Raw genomic sequence first — 21,094 nt, 5'->3', positions numbered from 1 at the left:
TGTCGAGATTTATATACAACCACTCTAAAATTTTATTTCTGTTTAGAGAACACTCTAAGAAAAAAGAGATAATTAGGCCTGCCATAACCCGTTTTGCCACCGATTACTTAGCTGTGGACTCCATTTGAGAATTTGAAGGTGCATTAAAGATATTGTTTACCTGTGAAGAATGGTTAAATGACCGCCTCTCGAAGTCCAGTGTCGGTATAAAAGTGGACAACATAGTCTCAAATAGGCGGTTCTGGTCTCGATGTTCCAGTGTTGCAGAGGCCACTGCTCCTTTGGTCACGGTGTTAAGCATGGTGGATGTTGACAAGAAAGCTACCATGGGTATCCTTTACGAAGGTATTGAGAGGGCGAAATCAGCTATTGAGGAGAAGTGTAATTTTGCTAACAAAGTGATCAAGATTATAGAAATGAGGTAGAACACCAAATTTGGATGTCCAATTCATTATGCTGGTAAATATATATTTATATCATTACAATGTTTCAGTTTAAATCATTTTTTTATGAAATTGTAAATGACATTTTTTTACCTATATATTTTTTAGGTTACTACTTCAACCCAAAATTTTTCTATTTGAGACCTAAACAACCCCACAAGATTATGGAAGGGGTCAGATACATTATTGCAAGGTTGGAGAAATCAAGTAGCAGCAATACAAGAGGTATTATTTAATGTTTGGGTAAGAACTTCATTGAGTTGTTATATTTGTGAGGAATAATGCACTAAAACGTAATATATTTGTTTTAGCTTGCTATGTATAGGGATGCTATGGAGCCTGAGAAACTAGACTTGCCAGAAATTATCGAACTATAATGGATCCAGGTTATCCCCTCGCTAATATTTTGTTCATTCATATATCTAATCTTATGAATTGTTCTTGCCCTTACAATGCTTTTTGCATTTTAATCCAGCTGAATGGTGGGAGATATATGATACTGATGCACCTCACCTAAAGAGGATAGCAATCAAGGTGCTCTCCCAGACATGTTCTGCTACTGGCTGTGAGCGCAACTGGAGTACGTTCCAATGGTTGCACACTACTAGGAGGAATCGACTCGCTTTTGAGAAGCTTCATAAAGTAGTCTATGTTCATTATAATTTAAACCTCAGAGAGCGACAAATAAAAGGAAGCTTGAAGACTATGGGTCGATAAACTTAGACACAATATTTGTCACAGACACAACAGACCAATGAGTAATAGAAGAGGAGGAGTCAATGTTGCACAAGAGAGTATTCCTTGAGGCTCTCGGTGATGAAGATCTTGAAGAAAGTGATGAGCAGCATGAAAGAGGAAGCAGCCAGCCAACGTATCCAGAATTCGTCGGAGATGTCGGTGATATTGTACCTAATGAGGGAGAGTGGGAAGGGGGTCTAAGAGAAAATGAGAGAGATGATGATTCTGAGGCCACCCTATCCCAACCATATTATTTACAAGGCCACCCTATCCCAATCATATTATTCACATATTGAGTCCCAACAACAACAGTATAGGGATGAGCACGACAGTGCAGGTGAGCATGAAGGATGAACAAGCTTCAGGGATTTTGGATTGGGAACACAACAAAACACTAACACTCAGGGATTTGGGAATAGTCAGACGCCTATTAATATCGATGATTCGTTTTTAGATCGAATCAATAAATTGTCAAACGAATTCAATCAATGGCACCAGCGTGACCAAGAAGAACAACGTCGTCTATCATTTTATTTTTAGATCGTATGTTACTAATTTTATGCTTTATTGTAGTCTATGTATGTTGATATACTTATTCCATGATAATTCTATGTTTATCCTTTTGTGTGATGTAAATTAAATGCTAATGGCGGTTCCTGCAGGGAAAGAACATATCAATATTCGCATATTCATTCAAAAACATGAAAATTCTTAATGGAGTACCCTCATTTCTTATTGAATTCCTAAAAAACAATATTTATAATGAATTTTAATAATTTTTTTGGATTTTTTTGAAGCTTTATTCTAACCGATTCACCCGATTCCTGATCCGGATCGCCGATTCGCCGATCCGGATCGGTTTTTTAGGTGCCCGATCCGGGTCACTGATCCGTTTTTTAAACCATTGCCCAAAACTCAATTGTCACAATAGCAAGAGACTACAATATATGTCAGTGAGTACTTAATTACATGCAACTTTCAAGATATCAACTACCGTAACTTCAAGTTACCTAAGGGTATCTAGGCCACTGGCATGAAAGTTTTAAACATCTTGGTAAAGCCAAAGATCATATATTTATCATGTCTGAAACAATTTATCGTAATGTATATATGATGTTCTTGACATACAGTTTTGAGAACCATCTCCTTGGTTTCCACACCAAGAAATAAAGGAAAGAGGACAACTGAGGAAGATGACAAGAACCATTATATAACCTTTTATATGGTGCATTTCAACTTCTCGTCTTAGAAGAATTTCTTCTCCTTCAGGCTCTCCACTGTCTCCTTGAGGCTGACCTCAAAAGGGGTAAAGTTGACTCCCAACTTCTGTGCTTTCTCCTTCGACACCTGATATGTTGAAGGGAATGGATTTTCATCTGCACAACTGCAAAATCAGAAACAAACAACATTATTTTTTTTTACCAAAAAATGACACAAACAGGTAGGCATGCCACTAGAAGCCACTGAAACATGCATGACCCTGAATAAGGATTCGCAAAAGTATACTTTGCCAAGCTAACGAGAGCCCACATCCCAAAAAACTCAAGGTACATGGTAAGTTTGAGAAAGAGTACGTCTGAGTACTATAGTAATTCCGATCCAAAATTGTAATTTTAAGATGAAAATCTTTCTATCCGATACTAAGCACAAGCTGGATGCATCTTATTTTTCCACTGGAAACCGACATGTATTTTCCACTTGCATATATGCGAACAATCTTCAGGGTTCATAGCAACAATAAAGGAAGTCCAGCTAAGAAAACAATGTCTGGATCTTTGTACAATGACATGAATCCCATGACCAAAACATATTAAACTCGTCACATTTGTAGTTGGAGAGTGCTTACTTTTGAGGGACTGGATATTCCGGGTACAGCTCATGCAACAACTTCACAATTTCCGAAGAAAGCAGTATTCTTTCAACCATACAATATCTCCCGCTTGCTGATGGAACCTCATATGCAAGAATATGGGCCTCTGCAACGTCTTTGACATTTACCCATCCAAAAGATTCATTCACGTATGTAGGACTCCCTGCATCAGAAGAGAGAAAAAAAAAAATAAAAACTTCTAATAATCAGTAACACAGATGAAAAGCAAAAGAGGTACAGATAGATGAACAGATTAATTCATTCAAATTGTATATTCTGCTAGGATGCATGTCTACTTAGTGTTGCTTGTGACTTAACAATATTGCTTTAACATATGTTATCCAGACGCCCCATTTTTTATGCCGCATCGTGTGCTCAACGCTTCCAGCACAGGGGGCATTTAAAAATGTATTTAGACCACAGGGCTGGGGCTTGGACCAAGGGATCTTGTGCTAAGTTCATGTGGTCACTGCTGCACCAACAACATTTAAGTATGATACATGTGAACTCTCTCTCTCTCTCTCTCTATATATATATATATATATATATATATATATTGGAAATTAACATGTCCTGCCGTTTTGGCTTTTCAGGCTATAGACTAGACAATTTTGATACCCCTCAGACAAGATACTTGTGTCAGTGTCTAGGTAAACACAGCTTTAAACATAAAATTCATTTCCAAACTATTCGATGCACCCTTCTCCAATTTCCCAAGTTCATGCAAGGGTTTCTTAGAATATATTTCTTCTTTTTACCGATCAGAAAAATATAATCCCTCCCGTCCTTTTTAGTTTTAATTTGGTAGTTCAGCAACAGGAAAACTTGATACATTTTGTGGCAATTGTCAACACCTTAACCATTCAATGAAAAGACTAAATCCCACAGGTAGGCCAGCTTGTTTGGGCTTCTTTTGAGAAAGTTCAAACGTTCGAATCCCTGACCTCCCTCAACCGAACTAGAATGTCAAAACATCAAGCTGAAGGCTAAGTATTGCTCAGAAAAGAACTCTTGCAATCAAAGAATAGGCTCTTATAGACTATTTTTATTTTTGTAGTTCTGCAACAGGAGAACTTGATACACTATATGCCAATTGTCAACACCTTAACCATTCATCTGCAAGACTAAATCCCACAGGTAGGTCAGCTTGTTTGGGCTTCTCGTGACAAAGTTCCAGTGTTCGAACCCTTGACCTCACTCTCCCAAACTAGAAAAACATCAAGCTGAAGGCTAAGTTGCTTAGAAAAGAACTCTTACGATCTAGAATAGGCTCTTACAGACTAATGCGTGGGCAGCACATTTGATTTGTCAAGCTGAAGCCTTAGCATGTCATTTGTTATAAAATAAAAGAAGATTGAATACTATAGGTAGACCAATCAGGCGATGGATGAGCCTCCAACTTGGTATCAAGGACACCTACACGCAACCCCCAAACCCAGCAATTAGGAGACAGACCAATGTAGGTTCATACTAGGTTTGGTGGCTCGTCGAACTTCCAAGGCATACTCAAGGTCCCCATAGCTGCTCAATCAATTTGATGGCTCTTTCTGACAAAACGGATTGTTATGTCATTAAAATACCTTGCCTTGCATTTATATCAAGAAGCAAAATAAAATCTCTCCTACTTATTTTTCTTCACAATTTCTTACTGTTTACTAGAGCCTTCTGATATATGAACCAGAAAGCTCCTGCCTCACTGTCAAGCCTTAGTACTTTCCTCACGTCAACACAAAATGCTTCATGCTTTTTCTTTTCATGAGTAAAAAGCTTCATGCTATGCAACACTTCTCCAGAAAATGTGACTCAAGACAATAATTTCACTGTCATGCAATACCAAAAATGGAGAGGAATTGATCGAATATTGAAATATGGGCGTCAAGATTTCACATGTCTCCCTTTCCTGTTATTACGTAGAACATTGAACCAAGAATCATACAGGTGATAATCAAATACTTATTTCCCATTGTGACTTCAATCCTATTCCCTCCTTTCACCATCATAGGCAGACGCAGAGGCAGAGGCAGACCATGCATAGTAAGAGAAATGAAATCTAGAGCCCCTATATCCAATCTCGCACATATACAGAAGATGAGAGTGATCTACAATGTCTTCCCTCCCCTCCCCCCCTCTCCCTCTTTCCCTTTGACTCCAAGCCCATATCCCCTTTCTCACCGACCACCGCCTCTCCCATTGACCCCATTCTAAGGTCGCCGCCGTTGATTGACCTCTCCGCTCCTCTCACGTCTCCTCTTCCAGGAGCTCTCTCTGCTTGCCCTTCGAAGCTCCCCAATCCTCTCCCTGGAGATCCCTCCCTCTCGTCAGCTCCTTCATCTGGCCGGCCGGAATCCCTCCCCTCTCCCGGTGAACTCCCTCTCTTGGCAGTTTCTTCAGGCATGGAAAGGCGCCTATCACCTCCTCTTCCCCTTTTCTCTGTGAACCACCACCTTGGGGATCTCGATGATTCATACGACTTTTCTAGCCTTGAAATCCCAGTCGAACCCCTCCAGGCTCATCCATCTTTTTCCTTCCCCTCTCCCAATTTGCCCCTTTTGCCTTTGGCCCCCTTATGCCCACCCCCTCCACTCTCACCTATCCACTTCATTTTCCTCTCCTCCCCTTTCCCTCTCCTTCAACCTCTTTCCGTTGGGTTTTAAACCCTATGGCGGCCAGCCAAGTGACCCCTTCGCCCTACCTTTTGACTATCCCCCCCTTCCCTCTGCTATTCCCTCCTTCCAATGTAGGAAGCTATCCATAACAATATCCCCCCCCCCCCCATCCATCTACTCTCACCCATCAGTGAACCCTGGCTTTTACAACTCTCCCCCTCTAGCAAATATTCCAAGACCCCCACCTACCCCTGAACCCATTACCCCACCTGAGCCCTCTTCTTTCACAGAACCCTCTAGCCCCTCTCCCTCTCCTTTAAGCCCCCCTCCTCTGGAAAACCACCCTCTTCTGGACTTACCCCTTCCTTCCTCCCTTTTGCATTCCCCTATTGCCTCTTCATCCGTAGCTGGAGACACGCATGATGGTCAGCTCGATTCCTCTTCCCATGAGGACCCTTCTTCATGCCCTTCTCCTCCCTCAGTGGGCTCTTCCTTTGATGACAGCATGGACGCAGCGCAAGGTAACATTCGGGAGGTGCTTAATGTTATGGGCTTCCCTTACAGTGGTCCTGAAGGCCCTTTCCACTCCTTCTTCAAAGCTGACACTCAATCAAGGTTCAGGGCAAGTTGGAAGGGCATGTGAGAGGTCTCCAACCTCGCTTGCAGTATCAACTATGACAGAGTGTCCCCTCTTTCTCTCTCGATTACCCCCTTAGCTGTTGAAGCTCCCCTTAATGGAATTCTACCCAGCCGCTCCCCCAGGAGCACCCCCATTATTATTTCCTCCAAATGATTATCATGTCCAGGAATATTAGAGGGCTAGCACTGTCTCACAAGAAAAATGCAGTCAGGGACCTTGGTCTCAAGCACCACCCTTCAATTCTAGCTTTAAATGAAACTAAATTACCTTCCCCAATGCTTCATCAAGTAAGACAAGTGTGAGGTCTCCACCCTTGTTAGTGGGAATCCCTACCTGCTAAATGGGCCTCAGGTGTCATTTGGGTGATATGGGACCCTACAGCCCATAACCTTTCTTCAACCCACATCGCATCCTTTTCTGTTTTAGTGCTTCTCTCTAGAATTCCTGATGGACTGTGTTGAAAGTTTAGTGCTGTCTATGTCCCTAACTCCGAGTCTCTCGTCTTTTGGGATGAACTCAACCAAGTAACTTCTCTCCCCCACCCTATTTGGTGCTTTGGGGGGGATTTTGATGTGACCAGATGGTCTTTTAAAAGGACTACTAGCACTAGGATAACTCCGGCCATGCTCCTTTTTTCTGACTTTGTATCCCGAAACAACCTTCTAGACATTTCCATCCACGGAACTCAATTTACTTGGTCCAATCACACCTCTTCTCCTATCCTCTCCAAACTTGACCGGTTTTTGGTAAGTCTGGAGTGAGACTCTGCTTTTCCTAGATCTCACATCTTTGCTTTACTAAAATCCACCTTCGACCATTGCCCTTTATTGTTGGACACCAACCTTGCTTCGAGAGTTGTCAAACCTTTCAGATTTGAAATGACAAGGGTTGAAGAAAGTTCTTTATTGTCCCTTATTCCCTCTCAATGGGAGTCTCTTTCCTTGTCGGTCTCTGGATTGGCAGGATTCAGAATTCAACAAAAGCTTCAACTTCTAAAGGTGTCTTCAAAATCTTGGAGCTGCTTGCTGCCTCGGTCTTTCGAAACCCAAAAATCGACTACCCTCTAAGCGATACAAAATTTAGACATCTCGGAAGAATCCAAGCTTCTTTTGGTCCCTGAACAACAATTGAGATCCCAACTCAAGATTGTGTACCAATCAATTCTCAAAAAGGAAGAGATTTATTAGTACCAGAGGTCCAAGATTAAGGGGTTACACTCCGAAGACCTGAACATTGGGTTTTTTCACAAAATAACAAACTATAGGAGCTGAGACAAAACAATCTCCCACATAATAGTAGGCAATAGAATTCTCGATCAAGCTCTTGAGATTAAAGAAGCCATTATCTCTTTCTTCAAACAATTATTTGTGCTCCCTCCGCCCCAAACCCAAAATGGGTGATCTCTCCTTTCTATCTCTCCCCTCAGAAAAAGTTATATGGCTGGAGAGACCCTTCTCAGAAGAAGAAATCCGAGCAGCCCTAAATCAACTTGCTCCCGAAAGGGCTCTTGGCCTTGATGGCTACCCGCTGGCTCCCTTCAAAATTTTCTAAGATTCTTTCTGCAGTGACATCCTCAGTCTATTCGAACAACTCCACTCGAAAGGAGTCATGAATAGAGCAATGAATGCTTACTCACTCTTGTCCCTAAATTTGATGGAGTGAAGCATCTTAAAGATTATCACCCAATTAGCCTTATTAACTTGACCTACAAGATCATTTCCAAGGTTCTAGCCTCTCAAAGGATGTAACCACCAAAGAATGTTGGTGCACACCACCCTTTTCTAAAGCATCAGCTTCTATATTAGCCTCCCTAAAACAATGAGATAACTCAAAAGAACCACTGCTTAAAATGAAAAAGATCTCATCAAAAATGCTGCATAATCTCCAAGGTGGCTTCATCTCCTTTGCCCATGCAATGACATTGCTTGAATCACCTTCAATCATCTTTTGGCCCTCGAGGTTCTTTATTATCTTTAAACCCTCTAAAAGAGCTCTTGCCTCAACTTCATTCACTGTTGTATGTCCACATGGTTCGAGTAGGTGAATTTGTAATTACCCATATGATCTCTAATGGTACCACCATAACCTGCTGAGTCTGGGTTTCCAATCGAGCTTCCATCAAAGTTGAGTTTTAAGCAATTTTCATGAGGAGGCATCCAAATAGCAATTCGAGTTTGCCTATCAATATTAAGCTTAGCAACTTCAAATGGGTTATCAAAAATATGAGATTTTGGGATAAACTTACAATCCTTGTTGGTTGAAAACCATTCAGCTGCTGTTGCTAAGGTGTTGGACTTCAAAACTTCAATCTCACTTTGTGTCCCTTCAAATGTTCTTCTATTTCCCTCTTTCCAAATATTCCAAATAGTGCTCACCCATAAAGCTCTCCATAGCACAGTGCCAACTTTCGATAGACCAGGGTTCATCCATTGAGAGAGGATCAACTCTAGGTTTTGTGGGGTCAGGATATTTAGATTCAACAACTTTTTACACCAATCCCACATGCTTAGAGTGAAAGGACAATGTAAAAGAATATGGTCCACACTTTCGTTATCCCTCAAACATAGCCTACAAACATTGACAATTATGAAACCTCTAGGTTATCCATAGTAGGCAGCTTTTTTTGAAGAGCTATACACAAAAATAACTGAACCTTCAGCGACACATGCAATTTCCAAATTCATGCTAAACTACGATCAATCGCTCTGTGATTCTCCTCATGCAGCAGTCGATAGACATACTTAACTGAAAAATCCCCTGAAGCTGTGAGTTCCCACACCAATCAATCATTTTTATTAGGAACATAGAAAAAATTATGCAACAGATTCATAAGCAATTGGAACTCATGAAAGAAAGAATCTAAGACCCTCCTGAACCTGCAAAGAGTTAACAAAATCAACTCCTATGAGATCTTTCACTGAGGCCAATGGATTGTCGACTTTGAAGAAGACCTCAAGGAAAGAATCTCGAAGAACAAAGTCTCCCAGCCACTTATCAAACCAGAACAGGGTTTGATCTCCCTTTCCAACCACTTTGCGACAATGACTAAGATATAATGATTGGCACACATCAATTCCTTTCCAAATACTTGCAAAAACCAACCTTAGATCTTGGACTTTTAATGAGGCCAATCAATATATCTACGTGATATTTTTCTTTCAATACCTCTCCCCATAAGGTATCCTGCTGATTTTGGAAACGCCACCACCACTTAGTCAATAGGCTAGTGTTCATCAATTTGAGCTTTTTAACTCCTAGACCCCATCTCTCTTGGAAATGCATACCTTTTCCCAATTCACATGTTTCAGTTTTTTCCCATTCCCACATTGCCCCATAAAAAAGATCTCATAGTGTTTTCCAAAGTCTTCATCACCTGCTTTGGCATTCTGAAAATGGACATAAAATAGATGGGTAAGTTGGACAAAGTAGAGTTGATAAGAGTCGATCTTCCTCCAACTGACAACACTTTAGACTTCCATAGATCCAGTTTCTTATTAAAACTTTCAATAATAGGATCCCAAATAGCTGTCGATTGGTTTACTCTAAATAAAGGACCGCCCAAATATTTGCAAGGAAACTTGCCAACCCCATGTCCAGGAATTTCTGCCAAAGATGCCAACACATTCTCTGAAACTCCAATCCCAATCAAATTTGTCTTTTCTAAATTCACTTTGAGACCCGTTGCCATTTCCATACACTTTAAGAACACCCACAAATTCCTTACTTCTTGTTCCTCTAGGCTACAAAAGATAAGAGTATCATCTGCATATTGTAAATGAGAGATTGTTAGTCTACCAACATAAATAAGACCTCCACTCACCACAGAGTTCAACATAGAACTAAAAATTTCTACCACAATAGTATATAAGTATGGGGACAAAGGATCTCCTTGCCAAATTCCTTTTAATGCTTTAAAATAACCACAAGATTTTCTGTTGAAAAGGATAGAGAAATGAGTTGACTTCAAACATCCCTGGATCCACACTCTCCAACGTGATCTAAAACCCATCTTCCCCAAGATTTCATGTAGAACATGCCAATCCACTTTATCATATGCCTTTTCAAAATCTATTTTACATAAAAGACCTGGTTTTTGCTCTTTCATCCTTGAGTGTATGCATTCTTGTGCCAATAAGATACTATCCATAATATGTCTGTCTTTGAGGAAAGCAAACTGAAGACCTTTCACAACCAGATGCAATACTTCTCTCAATCTATTTGTCAAAATCTTTGCAACAATTTTATAAACACTCCCCAGAAGGCTAATAGGCCATATGTCCTTCACACTCTCTATAACAAATTTTTTGGGAATTAAAACAATAAAGGCAGAATTTATTGTTGTCGAGATTTTACCTCTATGATAAAATTCATCCATGAGTAAAAAAAGATCCTCCCTTAGAAGCTCCCAAAAGGTTTGAAAAAAAGCTAAAGGAAAACCATCTGGCCTCGGTGCCTTATCTCATCCATTTTGAAAGGTCTTTCCAGCCATAAAGCCCTTTCTGAACGCAATCTATCAAAGAAGACATTCTAAAGACTAAAATGATTTCTTCTTTCCCCTGTAAAAGCTTCCTTGAAATGGTTAATTAAACTTATTTCAATACTACTTGGTTCAGTAAGCTCCACATCTCCCATTTTAATTTTACTAATGGAGTTACCCCTTTTTCTAGCATTAGCAATAGCATAAAAGAATTTAGTGTTTCTATCTCTTTTCTTTAACCATTTCACTTTAGATCTTTGCCTCCAATATACTTCTTCCAATTTCAGAAGGTCATGCAAAGAAGCAAGAGAGTTGTTTCTTTCCCTCATTTTTTCTGGTGGCACTGATCCTTCTCATAAATTGGATCGTCCATTGGAAATGGTAATTTGGTAAACAGAAGGTTGTTTTAGGACGATCATCTGGGTGAATTCCTATTTGCCAAAATCCTGATTTTAAATCAAATTTTGAAAATATGTGAGCATGTGAAATCTGAGAAAATAGTGCAATTTGATTTGGCAAAGGGTATTTATCATCTGCAAGGAAAGTATTCAAAGGTTGGTAATTGATCACTAACCTGATTTGTCTTTGAATTTGTTTAGCTCTTTTATTTACATAAAAAGCTTCACAAGCCCAAGGAGAATTGGTAGGCTCAATTAACTGTTCTTTTATCAAATCTTGTATCTCTAGCTTAGCTTGTTCCAACAAATCTGGGTTTAAACCTCTGTGAGAAGCCTTTGTAGGATTTATGTCTTCATTTTTCTTAAAAGGCAGTTTAACATAAAAATTCTGATTTCTCCATAGGGGTTGGTACATTTTTTGAGAAATTCAGAGTGGGAATTGGCACAACAGTCTGATATAAAAGCCCTTTAAGTCAGTTGTAATGGCAAAGAGCTACTTAGAGCCTCTCAGCCTAGTTTCTTTCTTTTGGTGTGCTTCTTCTTTCTTCCCATTTTTGCTTCTGCTTGTGCTTGTAAGCTTTTTACTTCTACTCTTGCTTGTAAGTTTGATCCTTATGTTTAGTTAAAACTTTGGTGTGCGCTTGTTAAGTTCTATCTTCTTTGATCTATCTTCTTTTTTCTTTTTTGTTCAAACTTCTGTTTTCCTTTCGAGGTAGGTGGACATGAACACTGTTTTGCTGCATCACATTTAATCTTGAGATATGGTTTAACACAAGATTTTCCCAGTAAATACTTATTTTTTTCCATTTGTTTCACAAATTCAACTTGGTTGCAGAGTCTTTCTAGAGCATGGAGAACAAACTGGTATAATTCACCAAAACTGGTGTTTTGAATAGTAAGTCCTTCATTTTCCATTGTCTTTGTTGCTTCTTTACCAAGAGTAGGAGGTATGGATTCAAGATAAAATTGTTTCAAATTTATATCATCAATTTGTCCTCTTTTATGGTTTCTTTTGTTCATCTCTGAAAAATGTTTTTCAAGATCTTGTCTCTTGAAAGAACAACATTTAAACTGGCCTTATATCAGAGTCAATGCCAGGTGATATGAGATTATTTTCTATATTTATTATGTTGGCTGGGTTAATCGGTAGTTCATACTGAGATTAGTATGCTCTGCGTCTGCCTAGTTGATCTAGGATCTCTCACATCAGAAAACATAGTATGATTTAAAGGTTAATTTCACGTGTTGATGTTATTCCACTGTCAATATTTTCTGAGAGTTAACATAACAGGAGCTCTGTTAAAGGCAAGAAGGCCGTGGAAGGAGTTCATACTTTGTTAACAAGACAAGGAAAGAAGGCCTTAACCTTTATGTCAAAAGTTTACAGTCAACATAGTAAATTATTTCAAAATGGCAGAAGATAATGTTTCTGATATCTCTTTAGATAGTGTTTTCTCTTCTAGTCCGGATTTAGGTCCCATGTTTTCCAAACAAGAACATCTTTTTGAAATAACCTATACCCCTGAAAAGTTTCTGAAACTAGTTCTCAATTAATTAATCCTTATCATGTTTATGAACATCAATCTCTTCAAAATATTTTTTTGTTTTTTTGTTTTTGTTTTTGTTTTTCTTCTGTCACTGCAATTTTTGTCTCTAGCTTACCCCAAGATTCTTTTTACCATTTACAGATTTCCTTCTTCAATATTTTCAATTTAGTAGTAAATTGATAACCCACCCAACCTTCTATCTTGGTATTTTGTCAAAACTCTTCCACCAACTTAATAAAGCATTTATCTGATAACCAATTTAGCTACATTCTAAAAGGTAAAGGGCCAAACTTCATACCCACCGAATTCAATAGGAGCAAGACATGATCGGAGGCAATTTTCACTAAGGTTTTAACATAAAGATTTGGAAACTTATTAAGAAAGGAGTTGGTCACTTAGAACCTATCTGCGCAGGTAAGGGTAGGGTCCGAAAGAGCATGGTTTGACCAGGTGTAGACGGCCCCAATCGAAGGAATGTCCAGAAGTTCATTATTCTGAATAAAAGAATTAAACATCGCATATAAAGAGTGATCCCAGGATTAACTGAGGATTCACTAGGCCATCGAATCACATTGAAATCACTTCCAATACACCATGGCACATTAGCGAAATTGGTCAAAGCATTTAGGTCATCAAAAAATTGTGTTCTTTCATCGGGATAGTTGGGACCATATACATTTGTTAAACACCATTTAAAACCATTCATAGGGCCAGAAAACAAAATGGAGATGTCTTTTATTTAAAACACAATCATCTTTTTGAACCACACTCGGGTCCCATATGACCCGCAAACCACCTGTGATAAGCCATTAGAATCAAAACCGACAAAGTCCATTAGTCTCTGACCTCAAACTAATTTAGCAGACTTTCGGGGCCTCCATCTTTGATTCCTGTATAATTAGAATGTCAGGCTTTTCCTGCCTAACCAAAAACAAGACATCTTTTTTCCTTCTACTACTATTGAGGCCCCGAACGTTCCAGCATAGTAGTTTAATTCTAAAACATACCCCTACTATGCCTGGAGATCTTAGATGGACCAGCAGACACAGTACCACAGGGTTCAGAAATGGTGCGAATGCACCTATTAAGAAAGACCCTGTCGTAGTTTATAGAGCATACCAAATTGTCGAGCTCCCTTGTCATTCGCCCTTAGTGCTTTGATTTTTTAATTTTTGAGCCTCCAAGTTGTGCATCAACACCCTTGTCACGATCTTTCTGCAACATTTCGGTGATAGAGTCCAAAGAGTCTCCGTAATTGAAATTCATCGCATCAACAACCTTGCCGACTTCTGAGAGGTGCAGGACTACTAGTGACCTTTTAGGCTCATCGTCTTCTTCATCCTTTGGGGGTTGATCTAGTAAGTGATAGGACAAGCGGATTGCCATGAACACACCACCTGCCATTTCCATAGGCTCTACTACTTCCAAATGTTTGCTGAAAGACATTTCCATCCCAATGCAAGTTCTCACTCTTATCAGCCATCAGGGGTTCAATCCTCCTCTTCCAAAGTTGTAATCAATCAAGGGGTACTGGCTAGGCTCCGGGGTATTAGTTTTTTTTGGGAGTTTCAGAGGTTTTGATGCCACTCTTTTCATTAGAATCTTCTTCCCGTACGCCATGGCCATAACGATTTTTCTTTGCCTTTTGCTGATGAAAGGGATAGTTGGGGGTGGTTAAGGAGGGCACCAGAAAACACACTAGAGATAAGCACCTTGGGAGACTCTGCTTCATGATGGAGGACCTGAGATTTCATTGCATGCACTGATGTTTCCTATACTCGGTGGTGTCCTTCCACACACATGTCCCCAACACAGCTAGGTAGATCTTTGAGTACAACAAATCTATTTTGGATAGAGATGGGAGCCGACTTTTCATTTGAATTTTGAGATACAACATTTAAGTTTTTGTTGGCATCATACTTTACTACCCACCGTTGAACAATGCGCTTCCCAATGAAAGCGGTGCTTGATTGCGATGAACGGCCAGAATTGCTTCAAGATGCATTCGATTCTTGCGGTTTTCATGCCGTCGTACTAGGTCGGCCATCGATGCTCACAGAGATCCCCATGATTTGTGCTTCATTAGACTTAGGGACATTCGAATCAGCAGAAGTACTGACATCATTGTTTTGGTTGCTATTGTCTTGTGTGGAGCTGATTTCCTTAAAGGTCAAGGGAAAATCGAATAGATCAACTTTCATAATACATGAGGCACGACTCTTGACTTCTTTTTTCTCTACTTGAAATATTAGCGAGTGATACGATGTTTTTGTCCAATCAATCTTAATTAGAGTCCCACATAAGCTAGCAATTTCTTTAAAAACTTCCATCGACCACGCTATAACTGGTATACTGCTCACTGAAAAATATGCAGACCTGAGTTTAATGAGAGATTTTTCCATGGTTGGGACCCATTTTTCAGCTGTCAATTCCACATCTCAAAACCTCCAAAATTTCTGTTTTATCACTTTGGCTACTTCATTGCTCGATCCAAGAAAACATATAGCTTTATTTTCAGGGATACTTCTATATAGGCTAGGGGTCGAAGTCCAAGATTTGTCCACCTATCTCTGAAAAGCCGCAATGTCTGTACCTTTAGAGAGAAGATACGACAACACTAGATTGGATACGTTGGAGTCCATCTTTGACAACATTATCACCTACCATAATCACTGGATCAACACAATGATCAAACCTAGTAGAAGAGCGAAGAATTTGATGCTTTACTCCATCCTTAACTTCTTCCTTCTCCATCACTCCTATCTCCCCCATAGGTGATGAAAATTCACTCAAACTTCGATGGAAAGGAGTTCTCTCATAGGCGAACTCTCAAATAATTTGTGACTTTGACTTGCGTTTTATTCATAGTAACCACCCAAGAGCAGCCTCCACCTCAACCTTTTATCAAACACTTGGAATACCCCCTGCTCAAAACCAAAACTCCTTTCCTTTTTGACCCAAGCCAAGATCTCCCAATTCTTCTTCTCTCTCAAGTGTCTCTAGACCTTCTCAAACCTCATATTTCTTTCTTCTTCTTCTCCTTCTAAGAAACAACACAATTTGAATCTTCTCTCTCTAAAACCCCAAAAGCCTCTCTCTTCTCCTCCATGTATCGCTCTGCCATGAGTAGGAGAAGAGCTTCGCAGCTGGAGCCTTTGAATAGTTCAATTAGACTTTCACAAACTTTGAATTTCTTTAGACCAAAGGTTCTACTGATTTCGATACCTAGGAACCATTTCTCCAGCTCCAAGCCTTGCTGAGACCTTGAATCTCATCTTCCAACCTTAGATCATCTCAGGCCATTAACTCACATCAAACATTATGCAAGTCAATCCTTTCTCTCTCTAGAACTCCTTGTATATTTATGCCCAAGTCTTCCCCTTTCTCTCTCTAGAACTCTGTATAAAATTTAACATGCACCTTCATTTTCTCAAAGCCCCAAAGAAGAATGTCTCGAGGTTTGAGGCCTCACTCCCCCTGGTTATTTCTCCCTCCCAGAGTGCTTGTGTAAAAAATGGCCAAATATTCTATGGGGCCCTAGTAGCCCACGAGTGTATCACTCAAGACATTTAGCAAAACTACCTGATCTCATCGTCAAATTAGATTGGGAAAAGCGTATGACCATGTCGACTGGGAAATTTTGGAAGAAACGCTTACAAGAATGGGTTTCGGGAGCCGATGGAGAAAACGGATGAAAGTATGTTATTCCCAACCTTTCTTCTCTATTCTCATTATCGGATCACCTAAAGGCCATTTCCCTTCTTCAAGTTGATTAAGGCAGGGTAATCCCCTTTCCCCATTCCTTTTTGCCATTTCGGTAGAAGTTTTTAGTCAGTCCATTTCTAAGATGTTCGCCTCTGGTAGAATGAATTGCTTTAAATGTGGAAACCAAAGCCCTATAGTCACCCATCTCCAATACGCAAACGATACCCTGGTATTCTGCAATGCTTCCCCTCTTGAACTCGACAACCTTTTCATTTTTCTTAGATGCTTCGAGTTCGCAACGGGATTCAAAGTAAACTTCAACGAGTCCAAGATAATGGGGATAGATTTCCAAATTACTGTCTTTTGCAGATAATTTGGGATGAGAGGCAGAACATCTTCCTTCTAATTATTTGGGCCTACCCTTTGCATCGGAAATCAAAAAAGTGCAGTGCTTGTGATCGTATAATTTAGATAAGGTGGATTGTTTACTCGCAGGCTGGAAGGGCCGCGTCCTATCCCCGGCTAGGAGGTTAACTCTCATCACGGCTACCCTTGCCAATATTTTTGTGCACCAGATGTCTCTTTTTCACAAGCCTGCAGCAATGATTTCTCAGCTGGAATGATCTTTTGCAGTTTCTTTTGGTCTGGTGAGGCTGTGAACCACAAGTTCCACTTAATTTCATGGGAGAAACTGTGTCAACCAAAGAGATTAGGGGGTCTAGGTATCCGAAATTTGAGGAAGCATAACTAGGTTTTACTCGAAAAATAGTAGTGGTGCCTTGCCACCCAAAGAGACCGGTTATTGATTGACATCTTGAGGCACAAATATCGCCTCGCACCCTCTTATTGGGTGCCTGAGTACAAGGCAAACAATGGATCTTCCGGGATTTGGATATATATCTCTTCCCCGGCCATTTTCAAAAGCCTCATACACATTCACCTGAGAGTAGGAAGCCGAGTTCTTTTTTTGTATGACCTTTGGTTAGGGCAAGAATCCCTCAAAGATCAGTACCCAGATCTCTATTTACTGGCTCATTTCCAAGGGGCATTGGTGGCAGATGAGATGACTATGGCTGACCCTTTTCGAACTTGGAACCCAGTTTTTTAGAAGAGCTCTTATCGACTCAGAAATTTTACTTCTCTGAGCTAGCTGCTGCCCTTCAAAATTGTTTCCTCGCTTTTTTGGGGGTGGACCTCAATATATGGACTCCTTGTCCCTCGGGTATTTTCTCGGTCTCATCCTTCTATCACAAACTTCTACAACCACCCACCTTCCCTCTCTCACCAACATCCCCAGCAGCCCAAGTTTGGTCCTCTTTCGCCCCTCCAAAAATTGAAGTCTTCATGTGGCTAGCTCTTTCCCAGAGGGTGCTCACCATGAACCATCTTCAGAGAAGAGCCATTCCTCTCCCTAATCGAAGTGCTCTATGCATTGCGGACGAGGAGAGCAATGCCCATGCCCATCTATTCCTACACTGCCCCTTAGCCCACAAGCTCTGGGGAAAAGTTCTTCGCCTATTCAAATGCCAATGGGCCTTACTGGTCCATCGTAACCCAGCTCCTAAACTCTCTTCAACCATTCCCCTGGCATAAATCAGGCATCTTATTGTGGAAATCCTTGGTGGCAGCTACTATTTGGGCCTTGTGGATCAAGCGCAACAATAGGATTTTCTGGGGTGAACACATATCCAGGTCTGCCCTTTTCACCATGATCAAATGCTGGGTTGTTTTCTGGGCAACCAACCACAAGAACTTCAAAGGCGTACCCCACTCTGACTTCTATCAAAATTGGGAAGCCATTCTTCTCTTTAGACACTATCGCTTACCTCAAGCTTCCCTTTGGAGACCTCCCGACCTGGGACAAATTAAGCTCAACTTCGATGGCTACTCCCTGGGCAATCCTGGCCCATCGGGAATTGGGGCCCTCCTCAGGGACCACAGTGGATCCATCTTCGCTTCAATCTCTAAACACATTGGCCACGCCGACTCACTGACAGTTGAAGCTTTGGCGTTATTTGAGGGGATCAGACTTCTAGACCCCTACAGGAATGCCTCGATTATCATTGAGGGAGATTCAAAGAATATTATTGGTTGGGAATCAAACTCTTCTCCCTTAACATTGGCCCTGGCCCACATTTTTTATGAAATTGCACACCTATACAGGAATATAATCATCTCATGGAGGCATATTTGGCGGGAATCAAACCAGGAAGCCGACACCCTCGCTAAGGACGCTGCGTCACTGGTTATGGGCTCTTTATAGACAGTTCATGTAATTAACTTGTAATGAAGGCCTATAGTTTGTTTCTACACTGCACCCCTTATGGAAATGTGTTTTTTCGTATATAGAGCTTCCACTTTGTGGATAGCCTATTTTTTGGAAACCTTGTATCTTTTTAATTATTAATACAATGTTAACATGTTCAAAAACAAAAGAAGAGATTCATTGCTAAGTGATGTGCTTACCATTTACAAGATTTAGAATAGCAGCACAACTTGTGTTCAAAGTTGGTTGTAGAAGGGGACCAATCACGAATGCCGGATTTATTGTCACCAAGTCAATCCCCTTCTCCTTCGCAAAATCCCATGCAGCTTTCTCAGCTAAGGTTTTTGATAGGACATACCAGTTCTGCCAGAACAAAAGAAGCACTTCAGAAAAATAATCCAACAAACACAAATTACTACAAATATCATTGAGAAACACATGATATTTCACCATAGGGATGCCCACAGAAAACAGAAACCACATATTGAAAAGATAAAATGCAATGTAAATAGAACATTGACAAAAAAAATAGAAAGCCAAATGTGGACGACAACAGTAGAGGCAACTATCACAACATGAGTTGTACTCAAGTATGAGCGAGAGTGTGTGTGCGTGGAGAGAGAGAGAGAGAGAGAGAGAGGGGAGAGAGAGAGAGAGAGAGAGAGAGAGAGAGAGAGAGAGAGAGGGAGAGAGAGAGAGAGAGAGGGAGGGAGGAAGGGAGGGAGGGAGGGAGATGGAACAGGCCCCATTCTTACCTGTATTGTGGGAGAAGGAAGCCCCATTCTTACCTATATTGCAGTTGGCAAACCATGCAACTCCTTTCTTTATAAAATATACCCCTTATTAGTCGAAATCATATGAACATAATTACTGAGAAGGATGTTTCTGTAAAAGCCATTCTTATAAAAATTTTTGGGCAACTGCAAAAGAAATCATATTACCCCCTTCTTCATGATAAATACATAGTCAATATCACTCTTCTCAAAAATTTGCAAGCAACCTAAAATATTAAGTGGGGTCTCCCTCCCAGAGGAATAGGGCCACTTGAGCAAACCAATCTTCATACAAGTTCCCTCTTCTCTCATTACTTTCATTATTTTTGTTTTCATCATTTCCAATCCTCTGCATGTGCTCTTGATTGAGCAAGAAACACCTAAGAAAGTAAAAATACACATACTAACAATTTGGATTCACTCAAGACAAAATTTTGAAGGTGTAACAAACATTAGAAAATATGAAGCGCACGAAATAAAATTGAGAAAACTGTTATGTAACTACGGTAACCAACTGTCCCACCATCAATGGTACCATTCAGCATCAAAGTTATTGGAATGGTAAAGTTGTTAATAGCATATATCAGAGTGTGGTTTTATACTTAAAATTAGTAGAAGGATTTCACTACATAAAAAAAATCTAACAATAAACTTTACATTGTCCTATACCCATGCTTGACCTGGCCAAATTCTAGCTAACCTTTTGGCCACTTAGACCCCGCATCTTTCCAACTAGGACACCTTCATCCACCATAATTAAGAAGTATATGGACTTAACTTACCGGACCATTCCTCTACCAAATTTCACAGCATAACTATATTTCACATGTCATAACATGAAAATTTCTTTCAGATCATACTTCAAGGTTTGCAAAGCACAACAAGATAAACCGGGACATTAAGACGATTGGCCCTTCAATATTGACTACTAAAAGTCTTTCAACATAAACATACCTATCCAATATTAATTTTTAAACAAAGATCTAGCCAATAAATTGAACTCATTATTCATGCATCCTTCTTTGTGAATGTAGAGATGGTATTAAGGGAAAAAATCTACAGAGAAAAAGCATACAGAACTACTAACCTGTGCTTCTTTGCAAACTGTTGTATCTGAAAACCAGGTCTCATCAACAACAACATCAGGATTTCGGGGATTTCTATTAAACAACACAGCCGCCATGGAGGACGTAACAACCACCCTTTTAACAGATAAAGTTTTGGAACAGGACCGAAGAACATTAAGAGTTCCCTTCACAGCTGGATCAATCATTTCAGTCTAGTAAATCCAATCAAAGAATAATACATTAAATACAGTGGCAAGTAAAAAAATATAAATGCTGGGTAAGCAAAACAAACCAAGGCATAATCCAGTAAGATTAAGAAATATATTTATATGGTTATAAACAGACTAAACATTTCTGGTATTTATGAACAGATGACATATCACGAATGCAGGCTTGATTTATTACCTAATTTGTTTTTGATCATGTATTGCTTAGTATCCACATAAGCACCACCTCAGAATCAGATACTGGATACGATCAACCAACCCATACCAAAGTATACTAGAAACAACAAAGAATACCTTGCACAATAAAATGGCATTGAGACACTTCTATCAAGTATCA

The 21,094-nt window shown here is 40.0% G+C and overlaps 1 protein-coding gene across 1 annotated transcript in view; it reads right to left on the bottom strand.

Moving 5' to 3' along the window:
* Positions 1-2,236: 2,236 nt before the first annotated feature.
* LOC18440869 (phenylacetaldehyde reductase) overlaps positions 2,237-21,094 on the bottom strand; it is a 29,470-nt gene continuing 10,612 nt past the window's right edge. The window contains exons 3-6 of the mRNA XM_088845736.1: positions 20,551-20,742; positions 18,891-19,053; positions 3,028-3,214; positions 2,237-2,565 (exon numbers count right to left, since the gene is read on the bottom strand). Of these exons, the coding sequence (XP_088701862.1) occupies positions 2,427-2,565; positions 3,028-3,214; positions 18,891-19,053; positions 20,551-20,742 (681 nt within the window). The 3' untranslated portion in view covers positions 2,237-2,426. The remainder of the gene's footprint in view (positions 2,566-3,027; positions 3,215-18,890; positions 19,054-20,550; positions 20,743-21,094) is intronic.

This window comes from Amborella trichopoda, chromosome 1 (genome assembly GCF_054954075.1).
Source record: "Amborella trichopoda isolate Santa Cruz 75 chromosome 1, AtrichopodaSantaCruz75HAP2 v2.0, whole genome shotgun sequence".
Classification (NCBI taxonomy): Eukaryota; Viridiplantae; Streptophyta; class Magnoliopsida; order Amborellales; family Amborellaceae; genus Amborella; species Amborella trichopoda.
This window is presented reverse-complemented; position numbering and strand designations above follow the sequence as displayed.